This window comes from Hipposideros armiger, unplaced genomic scaffold (genome assembly GCF_001890085.2).
Source record: "Hipposideros armiger isolate ML-2016 unplaced genomic scaffold, ASM189008v1 scaffold_22, whole genome shotgun sequence".
Classification (NCBI taxonomy): Eukaryota; Metazoa; Chordata; class Mammalia; order Chiroptera; family Hipposideridae; genus Hipposideros; species Hipposideros armiger.
In genome coordinates this window covers 5,817,945-5,844,391 of record NW_017731372.1, presented here as the reverse complement: position 1 = coordinate 5,844,391, position 26,447 = coordinate 5,817,945, and the positions used below count along the sequence as shown (strand labels likewise).

Genomic DNA, 26,447 nt, shown 5'->3' with positions numbered 1-26,447 from the left:
CCCTTCTTTTCTTCATACTGTTTCTCAATTTTCCAGCCTAATATTACATCTGAGCCTGCCAGAGTGGTGACAAATTAAAGATTTAATTTGGAACAGGGCAGGTTTAATTAACGGTCTCACAATAGCCAGTAAATCAGTCTGGAAAGCTGATGGAATCCTCCATGGGTATATGTTCTGTCCTGGTTCTTGATTAAAACATTACAGCACTGAGTCCTCACTGGAATTTTTCATTTATTTCTAAGCCTGTATAGGCTGATTAAATGAAGAACTCTTGGTGTTCAGGCTTTTGAAACAGAGGTGCAGTGATGGGAACTAGGTAGCCAGGATATAAACTTCAGGTTAGCGGTTTTCTTTCCTCCATCCCTAAACTCTCTTTCCCCTAGCTCTCAGTGGCAGAATGGGAAAGCTCCCGCTTTGCACATTTGTGAGTTCCTATAATACAGAGACTTGTGGATGTTGTGGAATTGAGCTCAACTCTGACAAATGATTCTGCTGCCTGGCTTGGTCTGTTTTAGGGCTCCTGCAATTATCTTTTTGGGGACGTATTCAAGAGTAGATCTCAGCAGGGGTTCCTTGGACACAGAGGAAAATGAAGCGGCTGAGAAATGGAACAGCAGAGGAAAGCATGAGAAAGCTGCATGTAAGAAAGAATAAAACACTCTTTGTGGTTGTCTAACACCCATTTGAGGAGAAAAACCATGTCTTTTGTTTGTCTACATGATGAATAAATGAATAGCTATTCGATGGTAACTTTACCAAGTATTTTGACTTTGTCCCTGTCAAAACTACACATTAGCTGGAAGCAGTATATGTTCTTCACAAAGGCTAACATCAAGGTGTAAGGTATGTATCACTTTATTCTCTTTAATGAATCTTTAGTTCATAAATAGTTATCTGGGGAGTCTGGGATCCTAGAGATCAAAAAAGATTTAAGGGAATCTTTGAGCTATTACAATACTTTAAAAAATCTAATAGAAATTGAAAGAAAATCTGCAAGAAGGAAGAAAAAATTTATCGAAACCTCAAGTTTCTTTGCTTTTGACTGATATTACATATATGAGTTGAATATGGAAACATTTGTTATTTCATTCTGGTCAGAAGCTCAGGTTAGTAGTTATATGTCAGTGACTTTGGTGAAGAAGATAAAACAAATAATTATACTTAATATATGTAATTGGATTGGCAGAGAAAAATCTTCAGAGCCTTGGAGTTCATGCATTCAGCAAATACCTCTTATCTTCCAGCCACTGTGACAGATACTGAGGGTAAGAATACAAATGAAGAATAGTCCTCACCTTTAAGGGACTCACAATGTAGTGGGATAAAAACATCAGTCCTAAATTAGCTTACATAACATATCACTACCCTGTCATAGGTGCTGTAGTTCAGATGTGGGATAGAGGCGTGGGAGCAGAGAGGAAGAAGTGCCTAGTTCTCTTTGAAAAAGAATATGGGGGCTGTGAAAAAGTGCTTCAGTGAGAAATTAGTCCTTGAGTGAGCTGATTCCAGAAGGCTGGTTGAGGGTGGAGTGAGGTAGGGATTTCAAAAGAAACAGATGGTTTGAAGATTTGGAGGTGCAAAATTGCAAGGGATTTGGCTGGAACTCAGAGAAATGAGACTGACAGGTGAGCAGGGACCAGATGTGATGAATTCTGAAAACTATGACAGAAATCATGGCAACAGGACGCACTGAAGAGTTTTACAGAGGAGTGACATAATATCATAGGCTTTTAAAATGAATAATATTAATGGGAATATGAAAGATGGATGGGAGGAGGCTAAGAAGATCAGGGTATTTTTACTTTTTAAAAACTTTAAAAAACTTATTGGGGTACAACATACAATAAAGTGCATAATCTTAAATGTTGAGCTTGACAAATGTTGTCATATCTGTGCATTTATGTAGCCACTAACCAGATTATGAACTGTTCCAGCAACGTAGAAGAGTCTCTCATGTGCTTCTCAGGCAATACCCATTGTACATACTACCGCTCACCCCACACTCTATGGAAAGCCACTATTCTGACTCAGTTGTCATAGATTAGTTTTAATTATTCTTGAACTTTATATGACTAGAATCGGAATATGTACTCCTTATATCTGGCTTCTTATGTTTAACATCTGTGTGTAAGATTCATCCTTATTGATGAATGTAGCAGAAGTTCATTCTTTTTGGTTGCTGTGTACATTCCACTGTATGATTTTATACCACATTGTAACTTATCCATTTTACTGTTGATTGACGCTTGGGTTGTGTAAATTTTTGGATGTTATGAATAATAGTGCTTAGAACTGTCTTATGTGCATCTTTTTATATTGGATATATTCACTCACTTTTCTTGAGCATCTACCCTGGAATGAAATTGTTATTATTATCAATATTTTTACCTTTAGTCATTCTGGCATCACAGTCTATTAGGTGGATATTTGAATTGTTTCCATTTGGGGGCTATTATGAATAAAGCTTCTCTAAATATTCACACATAAGTCTTTATATGGACATATATTTCATTCCTCTTGGGTAAGAAACCTAGGAGTGAGATTGCTGGAACATCTGGTAAGTGCATGTTCATAAGAAACTGCTAAACTATTTCCCAATGTGGCAGTATCATTTTGAATTCCCACTGGCAACCTATGAAAGTTTCAGTTGCTCCTATCCTTGTCAACATTGGGTAGTGTCAGTTTTTAAAATTTTAGCCATTGTTGTAACTCTAAGGTGATATCTCTTACTTAATTCGTAACATAAAATTCACCATTTTAATCATTTTAAAGTGTACAATTCAGTGGTTTTTAGTATATCTGCAAGAGTGTGCAGTCATTACCATGATCTAATTACTGGTTCAATGGTTTTACTTGTTATAGGCCTATTCAGATTTCCTTTTTTCTTGAGCCAGTTTTGGTTTTGGCTTTGGCCAGTTTGGAGCTTTCCTTTAGCTCTTTGAACGTATTTAAAATAGCTTACTTAAAATCTTTGTTTAGTAAAGACCAACATTTGGGCTTCCTCATGGGCATTGTTTTTATTGATTGCTTTTTACGTATTTTCCTGTTATTCAGGATGCCTCTAATTTTTTGTTGAAAACTGGACATCTCGAATATTATGATGTGACAACTCTGGAAATCCAAATTTTTGTTCCTCCCGAGTTCACTGTTACTTCTTTGCTAATTCCTATCTCTCTTTCAAGATTCAGCCATAGTTTCCTCTTTATCAGAAAGCCTTAGCTAATCTTCCATTCTGAATTAGATGTGCTCTATAGCACTCCACATGTACATCTGTCATGGTACTTTTCACAATGTATTTTAATTGTTTTGTTTTTTCCCTACTAGTTGGCACTTGAGAGCAGGGACTCTATAACTCCAATGCCTAACTGACATGTCTGGCACATAGGAGGTGGTTAATTCAAGTTTAATGAATAAGTGATAGATTAGGACATATGTAGGCTGAGAAGAAGGAGCTGGTAGTTAGGAAGAGATTAAAGGTACAACAAGCAGGGTTGGGATGTCATTGATGGAACAATGTCTGCCAACGAAGATCAGTTTCAGTGCACAGGTGGAGTGATTAGGAATACAAATGTGAGTGGCCGACCGAGTGGCGCGTTGGTTAAGAGTTGACTTGGGACGCCAGCTCTGAGCAGCAGGGCCCCGGTTCGGATCCCACATGAGGGTCAGTGACGCTGCACCCTCTACAGCTAAGATGGTGAACAACAGCTCAACCTGGAGCTGGGCTGCCGTGAGTTGCCGGCGACAGCGTAGGCTGCAGTGGGGCTGGCCGGCAGCGGGCATGAGCCTTTGTGAGCTGCAGTAAGCGGCCGGCCAATGGCTGGCAAGCGACTGCCTCACCCGGGAAGAGCACAATGATAATATCAACATGGGCCAGTGAAGCAACATCCTCCACAACTAGACTGAAGAACAAAAGGACAGCAACTTGTGTGTTCCCCTTCCCCAGATCTCCAATCAAGTCTTAAAAAAAAAAAAACCAAAAACAAATGTGAGAAGTTGGAGGGATTGCTCGTAAGGGCTCCTTCTGTTTTTCCCCTGTAAAGAAGTTGCCCATTCTGGGCAACACCATAAAGGGTCGGGAGGCAAGACAAAGAGGAATAGAGGATTGAAGAAAATGGCAGACCTGTAATGACTGTTATGGAGAAAGAAAGAATCCTGATCAATGAAAGGTATAGGAATTGCCAAGCAGCGGACAGCAATCAAATGAAAAAGGGAAACTATATTCTATTCGTAGTAGCTTTGAAAGGTCACGTGATTTTGTGTTTTCCCCATCCAGACACAAGCTCCCGCTTTTAGAATCTGAGGGAATGAAGTTTAAGATTGAGACAGGGTTGGGGCTTGCTGTGGAGGTTGGCAGGTACACAGGTGGCCGGCATTCGTGTTAGAAAGTAGGGAGGGTTATGTCTTCGAGAATTCAGATGACGATGTATTTAAAATGATCGACCGTGAGCAGGGAAGGAAACAAGATGCTCGTCTAGCGTATCCTTCCATCCCTTTTACGACTCCAAACAAATGTATACAAGAGCTGGGCAGGGGTGTGGAGGACCAAGTCTTCACCGGTGTGTCGTGGCTACACCATCCATCGCAGAATCTAGCAGTGACGGAGCCAGCGCACTAGGGGACTCAGGGGGGACGTCGCAGGTCACCGCAGTGACGAGAGTGGCGGTGCGACGACCTGAGCCTCGTCGACTTGCCTGGACCAAGCCCGGCTGCGGTTCCGAACACAACGTGAGGTCTTCCTCTCCCAGGATGCAAGATGATGCCTGACCCGGAAGCTCCTCTGCCGACCCGGAAGCAGAGCCGCGCGCCGGAGGCGCCGCGGTGGAGCCGCCGCCCCCTCGCCGCTTCGCTGCTGCTTGGGGAACCCGGAGAGCCGTGCGCCGGATCGCCCTGATGGTACCCCGCAGGCGGCGGCGGCGGCAGAGGTGGCGGGAGGATGACCTCCACCCGGGAGCGGGGTGCCGACCTGGCCCGTTTCTACACTGTCACCGAGCCCCAGCGACACCCGAGGGGCTACACGGTGTATAAGGTTACCGCCCGGGTGAGTGCCGGTGTCGGGCGGGCGTAGGAGCCCGAACTGGGACATGACGGGCTGGCGTGGGGACCCTGTTGTGGGGGTACCTGACCCCGGCTCACCGCCGAGCGGCGGACTGGGTGGGCCTAGTGCCGGGACGAGCGTCGGAGGTGGGGGCTTCAGGAAGGCGGGGGTAGGGGCTGAAGGTGGGGTGCCCGGGACTCCCCGGGAGAAGGCTGCGGGGTGTCCCTATGCCAGGGTGGGTCGGAGACGGATGGTTTTCCACGGATGACTCAGCCCCCATCCCCTTTGGACTTTCTCTTCTGAGGCGGACATTTGCAGAAGTGGCTTTGCTTGCTTCCGAGGGCTAATGCAGATTCAAGAAATAATTGATGTATTATTTGATTGATGTAATCGATGCTACTGCCCCTCTCCAACCTGTTCATGCAGCGTCAGGTTTGCACTGAGGCAGACAGGCGAGAGAAGGATGTCAGCGTTAGGGCCACCAGCCTAGGATCTTTTTTGACCTTTTTTTTTTTGCCTTTGAGTATTTGGTGGTTTACAGCAGGAGACATATGAGAAATTCGACTTAAGGTGCCCCGTGTGAGTTGTCTTGAGGGCACATTTAAAAGTTGCGAGCCTCCTGTCCATGAACTCACCGGTCCCATTTGTAGTCCGCACTTTATGTTTCATTGGTCTTGCTCCTTTTAAAGAGCGTTTGCCATCTCCCTTCTTGGAAAGTAAGAATAATAAAATTAAATAAGTCTATATGTATGTAATGTACATATGAGTATGTATGTATATTAGGCATTTTGTACACATCATCAGTTTAATCCTGATTTTAATGATGAGGAAACTGAGGTTCAGGGAAGTTTCATAACTTGCCCAACTTTACCTTGCAAGGCAGTAGCACATCTGGGATTTGAGGCCACTTCTGCTTAACTCCAAATTATATAAAAGGTTAAGAATGAACTTGATCATTGTCATTAGTTGTTAAGGAAAACGAGAGGTACAGATAGTAGCGATAATGCAGTATGTATTTGGAGGATGTAGTAATCGTGTGATGGAGACCTCAGGAAGTAGGCCTTGAGAAGAGCCTTAAAGGCTAATAGATTTAGAGAAGCAGAATTTGGGGAATGGAAGTGGCATGAAGTATATGGAAATGGTGCAGAATTGAGACAAATGTGAAAAGACGGGATGAGCCAGTGTATTTACAGATGATAAGATCAGGCCTGGCGATTGTGGGGCGCTGTACTGAGAATGGAGGGAATTTGGCTGCTCCCCGTTTGCAAGTAAGGGTGTTACGTAGGTGTCGTGTTAGTTGCAGGCTGTGTAAGAATTTTTGTTTTTTAACATTAAGGGGCCCTTATTACACCACTCTTCAAACATGTATAGTCTTTGGGCCCTTCAAAAATCTAGACTTAGCTTCCTATAATAATTTATGGAATTAGAACAATTTTCAACATACATAGCACCCTGTTCATCCTGTATTATAACAGTTGCCACAATTTTTTTTTTGTATTACTGTTTATATGTCTGTGTTTCTAGTAGATTTAGAGCAGGTCTCTATTCATTGGTATTTGTTTCCTTTTATAACACCCAAGGCAGCGCATGGCACATGATGCCTAAGAAACATTGAATGTTTTCCTGTCCATTCTAGGCAACACACCCAATATAAATGTTTAGTTCCAGGCACTAAATGCTGTGAGGGATACAATGCTGAATAAAGCATGGACCTTGCATTCAAGGATACTCAGAGTAGAAGAGAGTTTACTGGGCTTGAAGAAGTATATTGCAAGGTGGAAAGTGTTAAATGTCATCGGAGACTATAGGAAAGAATTATGGGATTTCAGAAAATAGAGATCGCTTCTGGTTCAAGAGATCAGGGAACATGTACCAATTAAGATAGGTGGTGAGAGATGGGCTAGAAGGAGCGGGCATCATAGGTGGAAGGGAGAGAGCCCTTAAAGGCTTGAAGGTATGAATGTGTGGGGAACTTGAATAGGTAACAATGATTATGATAATTACTGGTATTCTTTTTTTTTTTTAAAGTAAATCTGATCATATTGTTTTTTTTTTTTTTTTAATTGGGGAATTTGGGGAGGGGAACAGTGTTGGGGAATTGGGGAAGGGGACCAGCCAAGTTGTTGTTCTTTAATTTTAGTTGTGGAGGGTGCCAGTCGCCATCTGGCTGCCTGTCGGCAGCTTGTGGCCTCTAAGCTCAAGGTGTGTTCAATCTTAGTTGTGAGTGGGCATAGCCACAATCGTATGAAGGAGTTGAACCGGCAGCCTTGTTGTTAAGAGCACACTCTCTATCCACTGAGCCATCCAGGCGGCAGCTCAACTCAAGGTGCTGAGTTCAGTCTCAGTTGCAGGTGGGCATAGCCCACCATCGAACAGGCAATCTTGTTGTTAGGAGCACGTGCTCTCACCAGCTGAGCCATCCTGTTACCTGTTGGCAGCTCAGCGGCAGCTCAGCTTGGGACCAGTGTCACTGGTCCATGTGGGAATCAAACTGGCGACCCTGTTGCTCGGCTCGCTCTCTTAAGCAAGCTCTTAACCATCTGAGCCACTCGGCCGGCTCACTTGTATTCTTTACAAAAGGGAAGGTTAACCCAATTCAGACCTTAAAAATCTTTTCTTAAGCTGTGAACTATTCACGGAACTTTTATGACAACATAAATTACAACATAAAGTAGTACATTGCCTTTGAACTAACCAAATCTATATAATATGCATGCTATATATTATTGCTGTAGTTATTTGAACTTGAAAATTTTTTTTTTTTTTTTTTTAAGATTTTTATTGGGGAATTGGGGGGATGGGAACAGTGCTGGGGAATTGGGGGAAGGGGAACAGACAAGTTGCTGTCGTTTCGTTCTTCAGTTTAGTTGTGGAGGACGTTGCTTCACTGGCCCAAGTTGGCACCATCATTGCGCTCTTCCCAGGCGAGGCAGATCAGTCGCCGGCTTCTGGAAGGCCGCTCACGGCGGCTGCTGGCCACTCACGCTGGCTGCTGGCTGCTGGCTGCTGGCTACACACGGTAGCCCATGGCAACCCACTGCCACAGGGGCTGCAGCCTACGCCGTCGCCAGCGACTCATGGCAGCCCAGCTCCAGGTTGAGCTGTCGTTCAGCATCTTAGCTGTAGAGGGCAGTGTCACTGGCCCTCATATGTGGGATCCGAACCTGGGCCCTCTGGTGTCCCAAGCCAGTTCTTAACCAACACGCCACTTGGCCGGCCCCCCTATTTTCTTCTTGTAAATGTTTCTGTCCTCATTTATTCCTTATGTTACATATTTTTTAAAGTTTGAGGGTCAGCATAGAGATATACTTAAAATAACTGTGCTTAATATTACAAAACAAGTAAAATGTTTATTATTTTTTGAGGCGTAAGGAGAAAAACATCTTTCCACAGGAGACTTAACCAAGTAGGTAGTGCTCTCCTGAGAGAGCTTCATGAGATACAAATTAGGAATGTCTTCTCTATGTTTTCTACTACTGATTTACTTTTAGCTTTATGGAATAATCTCTATATTCTTGATATTTATGGAGGAGTAGAATTAGAATCATTGGAAGTGCTAAATTTGGGTAGCATAAGAGCCCTTTCATCTTCTTAGATCCCCTTTATACGTTTTTCTTACAGTTCTGTGGAACCTGGCAGGTTTAGATAACCTCATGGCCCGTTACAAGCTTGTTTAACAGATTTCCGAGTTAAACTCTATTTTGCTTATTGATTTTTATCTGAAATAACTACCTCTATTCAGAATTCAAAAATTCTTTTGTAGGTTTCCTTTAAGTCTTTAGTTGAAGGAGACAGATATAAAAGAACCATTAACAGTTTTTGGTTGTTGCATCATGCTGAGTAACATTGTAATATTGTATTTATATTGTAACATAGATTTATCAGCAACATTAAGTGAATGGTAATTCTTGCCTGCATTCTTTCCGTGAGTATGGATAGCAAAAAGTATGCCTTTATTTAAAAGACAATGTTGCTTTATGACTTTATTTTGTTTATAGCGAGGCATAATTTATATACATTATGCACAAATTTTAAATGTACAGTTTGATGAATTTAGGCAAATGTATATAGTTGTGTAATCACCACCACAGTTACCACTGAAGAAGTTCCCCCATGCTCCTTTGCAGTTAGTCCCCAATCCCTACCCCCGTCCCTAGGCAACCACTGGTCAGCTTTCTGTTATAGATTAGGTTGTATTTTCTAGAATTTTATATAATTGGAATTATACAGTATGCACTTTTTTTTTTTTTGGGGGTCTGGCTTCTTTAATTCAGCATGAGAATTTGAGTTCATCTGTGTTGTATGTTTTCATTCTCTTTTATTGCTGACCAGTATTCCATTATACTACAGTTAATCCATTCACCTGTTAATGGCCATTTGGGTCCTTTCCAGTTTTGACTATCATGAATAAAGCTATTGTGAGCACTTGTATACAAGTCTTTGTATGGACATGTGCTTTTATTTCTGTTAGTGGCACATAGCCTTGTTTACTGTAGCTTTATACTAAGTCTTGAAATCAGTATAAGCCCTCTTTGCTTTTTTTCTCACAATTTTTTGGCTATTCTAGATTGTTTTCATTTTCATATAAAGTTTAGAAGCAGTTTATCAAGTCCTTGAAACATGCCTACCCAGATTTTGGGATTAAATGGAGAATGTTGATCAATTTCCAAATTGATATCTTAGTAATATTGAGTCTTCTGATCCATGAACATGTCTTCCATTTATTTAGCTCTTTAATTTTTCTGAACAGTGTTTTCTAGTTTTCCGTATGCAGGCCTTAACGTATACTTAAAGTTATTTGGGTTTATTTTTAAAGTTTGAGAATACATAAAGTTCTCATTTTACATAGCTAATATTTGTTGATAATAATAGTAAACACTTATATGGTGCCTACTGTGAGTCTAGCGCCATTCTAAGACTTTACGTAAGTTAGCACATTTTTCACAGTAGCCTAACGAGTAGGTGCTATTATTCTCACATTATCAATGAGGAAATTGAAGCACAGAGAGATTAAGTAACTTGCCCAGGGTCACACAGCTAGCACTTTAGTGGTAAAGATTAGATTTGAACCGAGGTTGACTGGCCCCAGTCACAGTGCATTTAACCCCAGTGCTGTGTGGCAGAATACTTATATTATACAACCCATTTCATTAGGTGATGTGGGTGTACATGTGGGAATACCTGTTTGTTCCCACAGGGCCTTATTATAGTTTGGCAAAAGTGACAGATACATGGATAATAAAAATGACTATGATGATGGGATCAAAGGGGAGGGAGCAAGGGAATGAATGGAAGAAGTACTCAGCTAGACTTGAGTCTGAAAACGGCCATTTCCAAAGATTCAAATGGAAACACTATTTTATTGCTTGGAGGGAACTTGCTTTCAATTCCTGATGGTGTTCATGTGTGGCCTGCTTGTGCTCGGGAAAGGAATTAATTGTAGTTTCCCAAGTAGACTGCATATTATGTTCTTCCCCTGTCTGGAATGCTCTTCCTTTTGTCTTGGGAATCCTTGCTCCTCTCAAGTGTCAGCTCCTGCCCAGTGTTCTCTAGGAATCCTTTCTTAGGTGTAGGACTCCATGTGAGTTATATATTCCTCCATTAAAGCCTTTATTGTATTGGACTTGATTGGCTCTGCATATGAGGGCAGACTGTCTTTTTAACTTTGTACTCTTGGAGCCTAGCACAGAGCTTGGACTATTATTGTAGGGACTTGAGAGAAGCTGGGAAATAGGCAGTATATTTTTAAGTGTTATTTTTAAAATTGATATACAATGAAATTGATTTTTTGTTATATAATTCTAGGAATCTTAACACATGTATAAATTCATATATCCACCACCATAATCAGGAAACAACAGTTGCATCATTCTAAAAAAGTCCCTCATGCCATCCCTTTTTCACACTCCTCTCCCTTACCCCCTGGCAACCACTGATGTTCTCTCTACCAGTGTTCTTCTGTTGTTAGAGCATTACATCAATAGAGTCAGTGGGTATTTCACCTTTTGAGACTGTCTTTTGCCAATTTTTTTTTCATTGGGTTGTTTGTTTTCTTACTGTTGAGTTTTGCGAGTTGTTTATGTGTTCTGGATATAAGTTTTTTGTCAGTATGTGATTTGCAAATATTTTCTCCCAAGTGTTTAGCATATCTTTTAATTCTCTCAACAGTCTTTTTGCAAAGCAAAAATTTTTAATTGTGAATTTCAGTTTATCATTTTTTCTTTTATGGAAGTGCTTTTAGTGTCGTGTCTAAAATCTCTTTACTAGCCTCATGTCACAAATTTTTCCCCACTGTTTTCTTCTTGGTGTTTTATTTTGGATTCTATGTTTAGCTTTATGATCCATTTTGAGTTTATTTTTATAAAAGGTGTGAGGTTTAGGAGGAGGTTCATTTTTTTTGTATGTGGATGTCCAATTGTAACAAAACACAGTTTTGTCAAGAAACTAGCCTTTCTTCATTGAATTTCCTTTGCACCTCTTTCAATTAATTGGCCATGTATGAGTAGATCTGTTTCTGGTTTCTCTGTTTTGTTCCATACCACATTGTCTTAGTTATTGTAGGTTTGTAAACCTTAAAATTAGGTAGTCTGATTCCTCCAACTTTATCCTTTTTTTTTTTTTTCAGAATCATTTTGACTGTTCTAGTCCCTTGCTTTTCCATATAAATTTTAGAATCTGCTTACCTATATATCTACAAGAAATCCTGATGGGATTTTGATTAGAATTCTATTAAACCTCTAGATCACTTAGGGGGAGAATTGACATTTTCACTATGTTGAATCTTCAAATCTATGAACATAATATTATGTCTTGTTATTTAGATGTTCCTTGATATCTTTTATCAACATTTTATAGTTTTTAGCATACAGATTTTGTGTGTTTCATTAGATTAATTTCTCAGTGTTTCATCTTTTCATAGCTATTTTAATAGTCTCTTTTTAAACAAAATCAGTTTTCAATTTTTCATTGTTAGTATAAAGAAATTTGGTTCATTTTTCTGTTGACCTTACATCCTATGACCTTTCCAAGGTGACTTATTAGTTCTCAGAGTTTTGGTAGAGTTTTTTGTTTTTTCTGCATAAACAATCAATGTTGTCTGGCAAAGGGATAGTTTTATTTCTTCTTTCCAATCTTTTCTTTCTTTCTTCTTGCCTTATTGCACAATGCTGATAGGAGTGGTAAGAATGAACAGCCTTGCTTTGTTCCTGATCTTAGGAGGAAAGCATTCAGTCCTTTACCCTTAAGTGTGATATTCACTGTGAAGTTTTTGTGTATGGGTGGCAGCATATTTTAATTTTTTAGTTTTGTTAGCTTTTTATTTAGAAAGTGATGCATATTCATAAACATTTCAAGTACTAATTTAAGTTACTTTAAGGGAATAAAAGCTTCTACTAAATTTTAAACCCTTAACCTCTTACATTATTACAAATGGCCAGTGTTAAAGTGGTAAGAATTATTGGAATTCAGTTGTTAAAATAGTAGGTCCATGAAGATTTCTTGAAGAAATACTTGGTTTTGGCTTAATTTGGAGATATATTCAGCAAATAGAGTAATCATCGGGGTAGGAAGGGAGATTAGTTTGTAAAATGTATTTATGCTTAAAAATTTTGAAAAATCATGGCTCTCAAGTTCAGTTTTTTCTAAATTCTTGTTTTGTTCCACTCTTTCTTTGTTTTTGACTCTTAATATTGTTTACTAGAAGACTATCTCATATACCAAAAATTTCAGTAAAGGCGTTTAAAAAAATTTGTTTCCATCTTGTTTATTGACAACTTGTATGCCCAGATATTAAGATTTTATGATAAACTGCAAACTTGCTTTAACATTAAGGATTTTGTTTTCCTTGAACTTCGAATGGAAAGTAGTTTACCTTTGAGGGTGCTATACTAATTGGCAAAATTTTAAGTGAGAAAACAACTTCAGCAAACATTTATTGAATACCTAGAGGTAACTTGCTGTTATAGCTTCTTTATTCTCTCTTGAGATTTGGGGATTTTAATAATGTAGAAAGCAGCAATTCCTTACTTTGAGAAAAATTTGTTAGAAAATTGAATCTCTAAAATTTGTCCCATTGGCTTATCTATCTAATGTGGGAGTTCTAACACTCCAGAGAACTAAAAGATATAGAATGTCTAATTATAGTTTGTGCAGGTGCTGTCTCTTGGGTCCAGACTACCTGGCTGGCGGGTGATAACCAGTCCAAATATTCTTGCCAACCAGTGACACCTGCAGCCCTGCAGGGAAAAGAGGGGGAGAGATGAGATGAGATGCAGGTGATGGGGTGGGAGGGAGATTGAGTTTGGTATGGGGACCCTTGCCTTTGTGAGCTGGGCGCTTGGAGGTACCTACTGTACTTGCCAGAGTTGTTGTTTTATGTGTATGAAATGTAGTTTAAAGGTGTCAGTATGTTTATATAAAAGTAGGGATTTTATGGAAGTCAAATGTCTCAAAGTAAGGATTGCATGCATTATATTGATGAATGTGCCATTTGCTTTACCTTATCACCACAATGGGAACTGTTCAGTATAGTGTAGTCTTACGTTTTTATAATACATCCTATTATACCTGGCCTACATTTGGACAGTCTTATCTTTGAGAAGTGAAGGGTGGGCATGTTCCTCTTTATTGTTTTTTTATGTTTGATTATTTGTATCTTCACATTTCATTTTTTAAAAACTGTGTTATTTTTGTAAACATTTTATCTATTTGTATCTTGACACTTAGTTAAAAAAAAAATGTAAACATTTTATCCTCTAAGCTCTCCTATTACCCTGAACTAGCAGCTTAACACTGATGGTCAAGCAGCCATCAGAAGACTTGATATAATAAATTGCTCATAAAAGTACCTTCTTAAAATGTATATTTAACCTTTTCTATTTGTTTCTAAAGGGATTTATTTTGTGATCCTCTATTTGTAGGAAATCTAATAGATTTGAATACTTCTTACAGTTTTGTTTTCTAGTAGTTATCTCTTAATCTTACGAGGAAGACAATTCCTTTGTATATATCTGACTCAAAAGGGTGCTTTCAAATCATTATTATAATGATAATTAGGCAAAATAGTGCTTTTGACTTGTTTTTTAAGGAAATTTGGTAATATTTATTAAGTAGATAAAATAAGTTAGCACTAGAAAGGATTTAGAGGACCTAATGGTGGTATAATCTGTTTATTATGGGCCTGAGCTAGGCCAAGCCACGATGTCTGGTCCTTGTTGTAAAGACAGGCAACAGGGCTCATTTGAAGGTTGCTTTTTTCTTGTTTTATTATTAAACTGGTTAAAAGGCAGTTTATGGCTAGTGCCAGAGCGTATTCAGATCCCTTTCTTAGTTCTTTCTGTTCTGCCAAAGTGCTTCTTCAACTTCTACTTTTTGGTTGATTTGCATTTCATTAAAGACAAAAGTGGGTTTACCTATAAGGCATGAGGAACATTGCTCCCATAGTTGGTATTTGAATCTCTGGGAGGGCTGATTTAATTTCGTCCTGGAAAGAGCGCAGGAGTTGTGAGATCCAGTCCTGCCTCTTGCTGATTAATATGCTTAGTGTTAGTATGTTACTGTATGCTCTTGGCCTTGATGATCGCATCAGGCAGAACTGTTGTGATGACTGAATGAAGGAAAGGATTTCCTTTTTTTCTTAGCACAGTAAGAGACAGTTACCTTCAGTAGAGCCCTTATTTGTTTTCCTAAATTCAGATGCTGAGGCAGATGGGCTACAAACATTGCAGTAGCATTTCCTAACTGTGTTCCAAATTTTTGTAGGTGTTGCACTAAATAACTAAAATAATAATAAACAACATATGATAAAAATAAAACATTAAGTGGATAGATGACCTTGGGAAATACTATATATCTTCCTTTTGGAGATGTGCCAGGCATCATAATGTAATTTATGTTTCTTTTTTAAACAAAGGTAAACTGAGTTCATCATTAATCTTTTCCTTTGAGATCTCTAATTTTAAAGAATACCGGTATTCCATGCAGCAGTGTTTGTGAAGCACTTGAGGGTTTATTTTCAGGATGACTTGACAGTAGAATTCTCTATATATATCTTGAGAATTCTCAAGATAAATATAGTACTTAACTGAGCCATTGGTAGTTAGCGCTTGCAATGGAAATTTATGAACTTTAAGTGAAAGATATCACTGCTTTAAAGTCCAACTTTTGTGGAATTTGTTGGCTGAATTTTATGACAAAAACTGAAATTCACCCAGAAAATAATTACTAAATGGTAGCAATCTATATCAGGGTGAATTTAAGTTTTTTGTTTTAGACGTGATATTACTTAAGATAATTGCTAATATATCATTAAAAGTTGTAAATATGTGGGTCTGAGGGCTCAATTTTGTTCATTTCCAGTATGATCATATTCTTAAATGTCTGATTGATATTCTTATTTTTCATCAGTTTAGCAGTGCTGCTGAAGAGAATTACATAGTTAGAAAGAGTTGTTACTAGTGGCATTGGGCTCAGTTCATGTTATCCTAACCCATTCATGTTTTTGGTTTCCATTTCAGAGGACATATTCTTAACTTATTTAAATGAGATTACTGAATCCCTTATGGTGGGGTGCAAGTGGTTGAACTTGGTAATGTACCTGGCAAATGATTATATTGTAGTGGCATAGGAATCAGACCTGTGGAATTCTCCATTATACTTCAGTACCTAGCTGTGGAGTAGGCAGTAACATTTGTTGAATAAGTGAAAGAATAAATAAAGCCTAGTGGTGACAGAGTTCTGTGGAAGTAAATAAACATAATTATTGCTGAAAATACCACAGGTAAATGAGGGAGGCATTGTAGTACAGTGGAAAGAGCACTAGACCAGGATTCAGAAAATCTGAGCTCTAATTCCAGATGTTGTCCTGTGGCATCATACAAGGCTTTGGGTCTTGTTTCCTTGTCTATAATAGGGGAACTCATTATAACCATTCCTGCCTAATTCATAGGTTGTTGAGGAAATAAAATGAATCATTAATATACGATGCTTTGAAATGCACATGTACAAAGTCAAGGTTCTTTGCCCCATGCCTGGTACAGTGCATTAAACCGTATTAGCACAGATAGAGACTTTCTCTCTTAATAATAAAAAAGAGGCTAAGAAACAGTCTAAGACTGATTCTCGAAGTGCTCACAGAGTGTTGGCGGGTAAAGAGAGGAAGAGGAACCTACAAAAGAGAAGCAGAAGAACCAAAGAGGAAAGAGAAGAGGAGAATCAGGAAAGTGTAGCCCTCTGTTTTCCAGACTTGATTTTTGCTAAGCTTTGTTTATGCTTTTGGGAAAAGGGATAGTTAATACTCAACAAATAGCTTTTGACTTCATTTTCTGAACTCTGCCTAAGTAAATTTTCTCCCTTTCATTTAAGGGTGAAGAGAAGTTCCTCTTGTAAGCTTAACAGTAAAGACCTTCACTTAGATAGTTTAAGAATACTTAAAATTTGATTTTCTGTATTTTCTGTAATAACCATAAGTAACTTATTTTCATGAAAACATTAAAAGTCTTAAATGACTAAAGTGTGTTTTGTTTTGTTTTTTAACTTTATTGGCGAACAGTGTGTTTTTCCCAGGACCCATCAGCTCCAAGTCAAGTCATTGTCCTTCAATCAATCTTAGTTGTGGAGGGCGCAAGCTCAGCTCCAAGTCCAGTTGCCGCTTTTCAATCTAGTTGCAGCGGGTGGAAAGCAGATGGGCGCGCAGCCCACCATCCCATGTGGGAGTCAAACTGGCAACCTTGTTAAGAGCACACGCTGTTAACCAACTGAGCCACCCAGCTTGCTCTGAAACTGTGTTCTTGACTTGCTAATGGGATGCAGTTTGCTGCTATGGTCTGGACAGTGAGCATTCAGTGTCATGGGGAGGAAGGGTCTAGGATGAAGCACTCCCCAGTTTGTTGCTTAGCACACTACTCTTCTCTGAGATACTAAAATAAGTTTGAGAAATGCCCGCCCCCTCATCACCCACACAATCATGCACACCACCAGACTGTGAGCATTGGGAAGACAGGAACTTCCTTGCTCATATGGTAGCCCCAGTGCATAGCAGAAGTGTATGAGCCACTCATAATATTCATGAGAAGCCATAATCAAATTAGTTATTTCTGGTAAGATGGTTTTAAAATTGTAGATATAGTTAAGGGATGACTAATACATTCTTGCTTATGTAGTACATGTATGTTTGATTTCCAGGAATGGCCTCCCTGAAGGAAATCCATACTTTGTGACTTATAATATGTACTTGTACACCAAATCAGGAAATAATTTCTTTTGTCACAAAAAGGTCATTTGTATGTGTAAAGGAAGATTACTTAAAATAATAAGATTCCTTAGTATATTTGTAAAATGATTGAGTTATAAATTCAGGAAGTCTGTTAATTTTTCAAGAAAAATATAACTTGTAGAATGTAAGGTATACCTAAATAAACCTTATTGCCAGTGATCATGTTGACTGTTTTTGGTGGGTGGATTATTAGTGGATTGATTATCCCTGACTTGCTTCTTATTAGCTCATTTTACAAAAACAAGAAACATGTATGAGGTAAAATAAAATCATTTTATTATGTGAAACACCATAATTTGGAAAGGTGTGTGTGTGTGTGTGTGTGTGTGTGTGTGTTTGGTAGGGTGAGAGGGCGTGGTATTTAAACGTAATAGCTAAAATCTAATATTTGAATAATATGGTTGTTAGTTATCTAGTCTAGCCTCTTATTCTAAATCTGTATTGTCTAATATGGTAGCCATTAGCCATATTTTAATTTAAATTAATTAAATTTAAATTTAAATTAATTTAAATGAAATAAAATGAAAAATTCAGTTCTTCAGTCACAGTAGCCATATTTCAAGTGCTCAGTAACCACACGCATATGACCAGGAGCTACTGTTGGACAATACAGATAGGGAGCATTTCTCTCCATTAACAGAGAAAATTCTAGTGGACAGCGCTGTTCTAAATTAATGAAAATTGCTAAGAGATTTTACCAAATTTATATATTCTGGAAGTTGGAGAATAGAGTGGCAAGAAATTAGAAACCTTTCCTGTCTTGGATTCTTAGGTGGGACCTTTCAAGATAGTTAAATTCTCTCGGAAGTGAGAGAGAGAGCTAATGTTTTAATTGTGGAGTTCTTGCTGTATTCTTATTTAATGTCCACAACAACCAGGCCAAGTGGGGAGTATTATCCCCACTTTTTGAGGCTATCAAGCCTGTAAGTAGAGGAACTGTAATTTGAACCCAGGTGTATCTGACTTTAAATGGTAATTTTTTGTTTTTGTCTTGGACCTCAGTAGTGTTGAGTTGGTCATAATCCCCAGTTCATGGTATTGTCATTGTCATCAAATAATTTTTCTTCCTCTTATCCATAGGCAACCATTTTTATGTGGCCTTCTTCTTATTAGCTAATATAGTTTTACTTATGTAGTACAAATATATTTGATTTCCAGGAATGGCTTACCTGATATCTTTCTGTTCGATTTTGCAAAATGCATATTGTATAATAGTACCAAGTTCCTGATTTTTACATTTACATGGGTGGTATTATTATGTATCTAAGGTGAGATTTTTTTCCTGCTCTGCAATGGTATTTGATGATTTAAGCACCCAGCCTACTTCTTTTTAGAAATTTTGTGAGGAAATCTTTTTAAATGGTGTTAGTTTTTTTTTGCCTTTTGTAGTTAGGGAAGTCTATAGGAATCCCCCCTCCTCTTTGTTCAGAGAATATAGATAGTATTGTCCTTGAATGCTGTCCTGATCATTTTTTATAAGTTACTTTTGTTTTCTTCTTCACCATTAGGTGGTCAGCGATTACTTCTCACAGATATTGATGTGTGGCTGCTTTAATTTTAATTGAAATTTTTATTGAGCTAATTGTACATTCACATCCAAGAATAAGAAATAATACAGAGCAATCCTTTGTATACTTTGTTCAGATGCAGCTGTTTTTTATGCTTCTAATTTCTGTGGAGGCTGGGAAGCAGGATAGATAGGTTTGGTAGAATTATGTCAAATAAGAGTGAAGGCCTGAGGGATTCTCTTATGAATGGAATACACGAACTTTTAGCACTTTTAGCACATGGATGGCCTTTTTGCTTGATTTTTAGTATGTGTCTTACTTAGATAATGATGTTATATTGCTGCGTTTTTTGTAAGTGATATAATATGGTATTTTCCTTTAAGCGTATTGAATATTTTATACAAATACTGTTGAAAGTAATTATGCAAATGTGGAATCTTAAATTTTGATAATGATTCGTATTTCTGTATATGTTTTGTTTCAGGTTGTTTCACGAAGAAATCCAGAAGATGTCCAGGAGGTAACATGTTTATTCATATGAAAATATTATTTTATATGAAAAAAATTAATTAAAGGCTTTATTGAGAAAATTGAATTATTTGTATGTCAGTCTTTGCATGTTTGTGTGGAGATTGTCTTCAGCTCACACAACAGTAACTGAATTATCCTATTTCAGACTTATTAAATATGAAGTTAGTTTTAGTAGGTGTTAAGTTATATAAATAAGAAATTGAGGAATTATTCAGACCTATTAAGTATGTGTTAAATTTTAGTAAATGTTAAGTTATATAAATAAGAATTTCAGGAATTACAGTGCTATTAATAATGTGATAATTTTCCTGATAAGTAGCACTCATAAGATTTCAGTATAAGTTAAGGGCTCCTAATTACCTATTTAAAAATCATGATGCCTATTTAATAAAAAAATGAAAAGTATTTGGTAACTGCATTAATTTTAAAGATTATAATACGTATGGGTTTCTATCTACTTCCATTTTTATGTTGACTTGACATGTTGACATCTTGGAAAACTGTTTTGGGTGTAGATGTTTCTTTTTAAAATTTTGTAGTTAGTAAGTTCTTTTGTAGACTCTTGCCCTCTCTCTAAAATGATACCAACTTAAAATTGTGGAATTCTCTGTTTGTGATTACTTTGTGCTTGTTATATATACCTTTAGGAATCCTAACTGAGGAGCTTGCTGCCTTTAACATTTTTAAAAATTATTTTCATTTTGGTACTTGCTCATTTTGTTTTCTAAAAAATTAGTTTGTTTTCCAGTTAGAGTTGACATACAATATTATAATAGTTTCAGGTGAACAGCATATTGATTAGACATCTATATACCTTATGAAATGATCACCCCAATCTCATTTTCACTAAGATTAGAAGGACATATATATTATATATTGGGAGCTTTTTTTTTCTTACTAAAGTGTTTAAAGGAGACATTGTAAATTAACACTCTTGATTCTGCAACAGCGTTTTTTCTCTAACTGAATTTTAATGTCTTTTTTAAGTGGGGTATGTATTTTCTATTTAGCCGCAAGCTCCACTACTTCTTACTGAAAAATCTGGCTTGATTCATACCTTTAAGGTGATTGTTTGGTACTGGTTGGTTTGAGTATCTATCATCAGGTTCAGAATACTCGTATATTTTAACTTTCATACATTAACATTTCTTGCTATATTTGATTTTATGTCCCATAGTTAAAAATAGTTCAATAAAAGACATATGTTAAAAGGATTTCATACTATTTTCCTTAGGGTTTTAAGATATCTCACTCCCCCTACCCCATCGCCAATAGCCATGAAGAGAATATTGTAATATTGTTAATTTGGAAGAAAAGGGAAAATGGCGGTGAAAGTAATTTGTACCATTGGTTAATCAAAGTACTCTCTCTACTTAAGTGTCAGTTGATTAGTATGAACTATTCTTTAGAATTTGGAACTTTTTAGAATGTTGAATTAATAGTCAATACCAGGCTATTCTGCTTTTGAAAATTTACAACTCTGTTAAAATTGAAAATGGGTTGTGTTTCTTTTGAATACCTTATCTGATTGCTGGCTGTGCTGTAGTTTGTAGCCTGATGTTCCCCTTTTCCAGGGAGAATCCTGAACCAACCTATCCATGAACATACTCTCTGCCATTTCCTTAATCCTTTTTTGGGGAACACTCTTTTATAATAACAACTGTTGATGAACCATTCATCAGAAAGCTCTTGTAAGTGTTCTTTAGTTGCATGGTCCTTTGTTAGAAATGCTATACAATTAAAAAAAAATGCCTTCTGTCTAGCTGGCTTCTTAAAATATAAAATAAACTTGAAATTATAACAACACTTTTTAGTTTCTCATCTATGGCATTTAAACATTGGAATTCTCATTAGGAGAGGAATTCACTCTCTAAAATTTGTTTCCATTTCCTTTTCTTTTACTTTCTCTCTCTGTTAACTGATTCATTTCGTTATTTAGAATTTAGTCAGGCTTCATGAGAGCTATTGAGGATTATTAGTTGATGTACAGTTAATCTAACCAAATATAGGGCTGATAATATGCTACCCCTATAGAATTGGAGAACTTTTGCTGTTTTTCTTTTCTTGTATAGACCTTGGCACGTTACCATATAGCAGTGTTTTCCTCCAAGAATGTTTAAACACTGACATGGAGTAAATAATTTAAAATTATCTAGGTAGCTCTTTAAAAATCTTTTAAAAATTCCCTCTAAATTTTTATTAAGAGCAGTATGGGTGAGTCTGAAGAGGGACAACAACAGTTAATGTGGCCTCTTCAGAAGACTCTCTAGAGCATGAACCCTTGCAACAGCGCTTGTAAAAAAGTAACCTACATAAAGCTCTGTTTCTCTCTAAGCCGTAAACTTCACTGGTGTCAGAAATTGTCATGGGAAATAAAACGCCCTTGAAAAGGGGGGAAAGGAAATATGCAAGCAAATTGTATGGTAGTGATGTTGGTTGCAAGAAAAGGTGACCCAGAAAAATTTAAGTAGTATAGGAGAGTAAAGGGGTAAAGTTAATTGAATTGAGTGGTTTTGTAAAATACAAGAGATTTAAAGGTTTTTGCTATCATCAAATGAAATTATCTTAAGAGAAAACTTTTTAAATCTAATATTAAGGAATGTGTTAAATGAAAATTAAGTTTTAAATTTGTAGTCTACATATGATTGTCACTGAATTAATATTTGAGGAATCTTATTCAGATAATTTTAATGAATTCTTATTCATTTTTTATTCATTTCTGCAGAGTTGGTTCAATAGAGCAATACCTGTTAATACAGTGATTTTTACTTTTATAGTAGGAAAGAATTAGTTATTAAGAGAAAATGATTTTTGCATTTATCTTTTGGGACTTCGTGTAGTCCAATTATAAACAGTAATACTTTCTGATGTAATGGAAGTATGCTTCTGCTCACTCTTTCATTTTGAAGATTTCTAGAAATGTCCAAGCTTAAGGGAAGTAAGAAGAAAAGGAGGCAGTGGATGGCGACATTTCGTGATGCTTTAGTTTCCCACATTTCTTGAGGGTTTATCTTTGCTCTTAGGTATTTCGATTCTATAGTTCTAGTGTCGAGAATAAGAAATAATTGAGTAATAAATTAGGGCATGTTGAGGAAACACAGATGCTCACCTTGGGGGGGTTCTAATTTTAGCTCTGACAAACTATCTACTGGTTTGTAGACCATGGTATTATTATTATTATTGCGATTGAATTGTTAACTTTTGCCCATAAGTTACTTTGCCTTTATTTTAAAATGGCCCTATGTAGAATGTAAATTTTATCTGCAGATTTAATTGTTTCCATGAGTTACATACAGTCTTTTGAAAAGCTCTCATGTCTGGTTCATGGCTTTAAGGATGGCACTTGCCTTATGTACAATGACTTTTACAAGTCTCTCACCCATTTCCCCTTTAAACCCTTGGTAATGTAGTACCACCAAAATTTAATCTATTTAAAAAATATGAAACAACATTGTTTTTTCTCATGACAGAATTATGTTCATGTATCAAAATTAGAAACTACAGAGGAGCACAAAATAGGAAAATTAAAATCACTGTTATTTTCACTACTCTGAGGACTTTTACTTTTCAAGTGTTTAGTTTGGTTCTCTGTTAGTTCCTCTTTGTTCTGTCTTTTGATGGAATCTTTGCTATCAGCATTTGTCTCATTCACTTCCATTTAAAAATAAAATCTCTTCTTCCATCCATGTCTCCTGTCTCATAAACACTTTCTACTTGGTTTGCTCTTCTTCTGTCTGGCCCCTCAGTGTTAGGGTTCCCCATCATTGTGTTGTTAGATTCCTGATCTCATTACAAATGCTGAGAAACCTTTCCTGAGTGATTACCATCTCTCTACTGAAGACTCCCAAATTAATGTATCTTGGTTAGTTCTCGCTCTTGAACCCCAAACCCATGTATCCTATTGGACTTCTCGAATTAGATGCCTCACCTAAATCAAATATGTCTAAAATTGAACTTCATTCTTATCTCAAAGCAGCTGCTTCTTCCTTGGCTTTTCATCTTTGGGAACAGCATCACCATTCATCCAATTGCAAAAGCTAACATTCTAGTCATTATATTTGGCATCTCGCTCTCCTTTTAAAAATTTCATCCACAACCCCTTCTTTTGCCTTTATTTTTGTTGGTCTAATCACTGTTTCCCTTCAGGCAGCTCACCTAAGATAATTCTTTTCCGAAAAGCCTTTTAGATACCCAAGGCTGGCTGGTTGAGGTGCTCCTTCCGTGCCTTCCTTGGGTTGCCCTTCTAGCATTTATCATGCTGCTGCCTTGTGATGGGGCTATTGTGTGGGCTTATTCTTTCTAACTAGACTGGGAACTCTCTCAAAGCAGGGATTATGTTTCTCGTTTCTTCATCCTTTGTGCCAAAACAGTGCCTACCACAAAGTAGGGCCATGAAAATACTCCTTTTCATGACTGTTTTTGTTGTTTAGTAAATGAATAAAAGGAAGCATCAGGAGGGAGGAGTTTGTTTAAATTAATTCATATTATAGTCTGACTAGTCACCTAGGATTATAACTATATTAGATACAACAAGCTTATTAATCATGGTAGAATTTTTGGTAGTATGACAAAGTTTAGTGAAGAATTTCATATGTATGTAGAGTAAATTTTTGACAAGAGTCTTAAGTCACACGTGGTAACCTGCTTGGCTTAAGCTTTGCTTATTAGCATTGCACTCTAATGTTGAGCTTGTTATAAGTGAGGGAAGTAGGTTTTTTTAGAAGCAAAGGCCCCAGTATACCAGGTGACGGAATTTAAAACTCAGTTTTACTCTTATTTTGTGGAGACAGAGGGGTGAATCAGTGATATCAGAGCCACATGTCAAATCCTTTTTCTTTATAGCTTTTTTTCCTAATTTAATCTGAATGAGGCTAAACAATAATTCAAACTAGTTAAGGTAAACTTTTATGTGTTGTATAATGTAGATGGTTATTATTTTGTTTTTGAAATATAATACTAGTTTTAATGGTATTCTGATCAGTGTTCACCTTGCCTCCAGAAATCTTATTACTACTTTAAATGTAGTAATTTTTTATTTGTGAAATAAAAAAGTTCATGTTAATTACTTGCTATACAGCTATTTCTCCTTCAGTGTTATTTACTTTACCTTTTAGGCAAATGCTGAGTATGTTGTTTGTGTTGAAAAATTGTCTAAATCATTTCTTTTGTGTTTATAAACATGCTGGTTTTGGAATACAGTATGTATTTTGACATGTAGCTCATTTCCAGGCCACTTGGCCAACAGTAATTGGCTTTTTAAGAGGTTAAGTGTTATTTTATGTAGGTTAGACCTTCTTTGTACTAGCGTGAATATTTTTCCAGTATGAAGAAAACAGGGCTTGTTTTAAAAACCAGGATAGAACATTTGGAGGAAGAATTACTGTCTTATATTTTTAAAGCAAATATTATTAGTTAATTTTAGATAGTTACCATATTGCTTAGAAGTTATATGTGTTTGCCTTTGCATGACAATTTTTAGTACTTCGATGAAAAGATTATTTGTTGTTCAGACATCTGAACCTAAACAGTTTCACTCTGAGATACACATTTAATTTTCTTCTTAGATTATCGTGTGGAAGAGATACAGTGACTTTAAGAAACTACACAAAGAACTATGGCAAATTCACAAAAACTTATTCCGACATTCAGAATTGTTTCCTCCATTTGCTAAAGGAATAGTGTTCGGTAAGTGATTATTTTGAATTTATGTTTTTAAAAGTGATGATTAGCTAATTAGGCATATATGCTAAACCCTGAAATACTGTACCATAAAGTCATCAGCTCCTTTATTTATTGAGGTAATTCATATCATGTAGCAAGCACCTGAAATTGTTTTTCATGTTCTTGGTATAGTTTTGCTAACTCAAAATGCATTTACTCCTCTCCTTCCATGAAACAACAACACAACTCCCAACTCCAACCAATCAAACAAATAAAAAAAACTGTAGGATCATAAGAAAAGATGATGTTGCATTTTTCTTATAGTTCTGAATTTTTTTGATTTTTAAAAATAATGTCTATACTTTATATGTGTCTTGCAAAGTTGACCCATTTCTTTATACAATTATCAAAAAAATTGTTAATATCACAGATCTCTAAAGGAAATTTTTTAAGTATTGGGAAGCTGTCAGACTCAAGGGACTTGGCAGCTTGAATTCATAACTGAAAACAATGCTATTGGTAGTTTTCTTTGATGTGTCAGTTTCATTTTGTTTATTTTTGAGAAAATATCTGCCAGCTATCTCAGTCTGAATAGTTATAGTTTTTTTTTTCTCCATAGACTTTTTAAAAAAGATTTTATTGGGGAATTGGTGAAGGGGAACAGAGTTAGGGAATCGGGGTAGGGGAACAGACAAGTTGCAGTCCTTTTGTTCTTCAGTCTAGTTGTGGAGGACTTCACTGGCCTATGTTGGTATTATAATTGCACTCTTCCTGAATGAGGCAGATCAATATTCGGTCTCTGGACAGCCGCTCACGGCGGCTCTTGGCAGCTCACGCTGGCTGCCGGCCACTCACTGTAGCTTATGGCAGCTCACTGCAGCAGGGCCTGCAGCCTACACCGTTGCCGTTGACTCATGGCAGCCCAGCTCCAGGCTGAGCTGTTGTTCAGCATCTTAGCTGTAGAGGGCAGTGTCACTGGCCCTTATGTGGGACCTGAACTGGGGTCCCGCTGCTCAGAGCTGGCGTCCCAAGCTAGCTCTTAACCAACGCGCCGCTCGGCTGGCCCTCTCCATAGACTTTTAAAAAGAAATGGTCTCAAGGGTTGAGATTTAATAAATTTAATAAATTTTCTGCTTCGTCAAGGACATTCTTAAGTGAAACAAGCACTTAAAAAAATTTTAATATAAGTGAGTGGCAGTAAGGAATATGATGATTAGTAGTAAGTATAGTTAGATGCCATTGTCTTTATTCATGCTAAGAGGTCAGCAGTTTTACTGCTATTGCTTTTAGATTATTAGAGCAAATGCATTTATGTTCTTAATAATATTATGAAAATGGTTTTGACCTTGTCGATCCCATGAAAGGCCCTTGGGGGACCCCCAGCAATCTGTGGATCACAGTTTGAGAACACACACACACACACACACGCACACACACACAT

At 37.3% G+C, this 26,447-nt stretch overlaps 1 protein-coding gene across 7 annotated transcripts in view; it reads left to right on the top strand.

The window, feature by feature from the left end:
* Positions 1-4,780: 4,780 nt before the first annotated feature.
* RPS6KC1 (ribosomal protein S6 kinase C1) overlaps positions 4,781-26,447 on the top strand; it is a 141,661-nt gene continuing 119,994 nt past the window's right edge. For 2 of the 7 annotated variants that reach the window (XR_002123132.1, XM_019635524.1), the window contains exons 1-3: positions 4,781-5,038; positions 19,299-19,334; positions 24,910-25,030. Coding sequence is in view for 4 of the 7 variants with exons in the window: in XM_019635524.1 (XP_019491069.1) it covers positions 4,934-5,038; positions 19,299-19,334; positions 24,910-25,030 (262 nt within the window). In the remaining 3 variants the exon portion in view is untranslated. Of the gene's footprint in view, positions 5,039-19,298; positions 19,335-20,919; positions 21,037-24,909; positions 25,031-26,447 lie in introns of all 7 variants that reach the window. The other 5 variants (XM_019635526.1, XM_019635527.1, XM_019635530.1 and 2 more) reach the window with 4 other exon arrangements.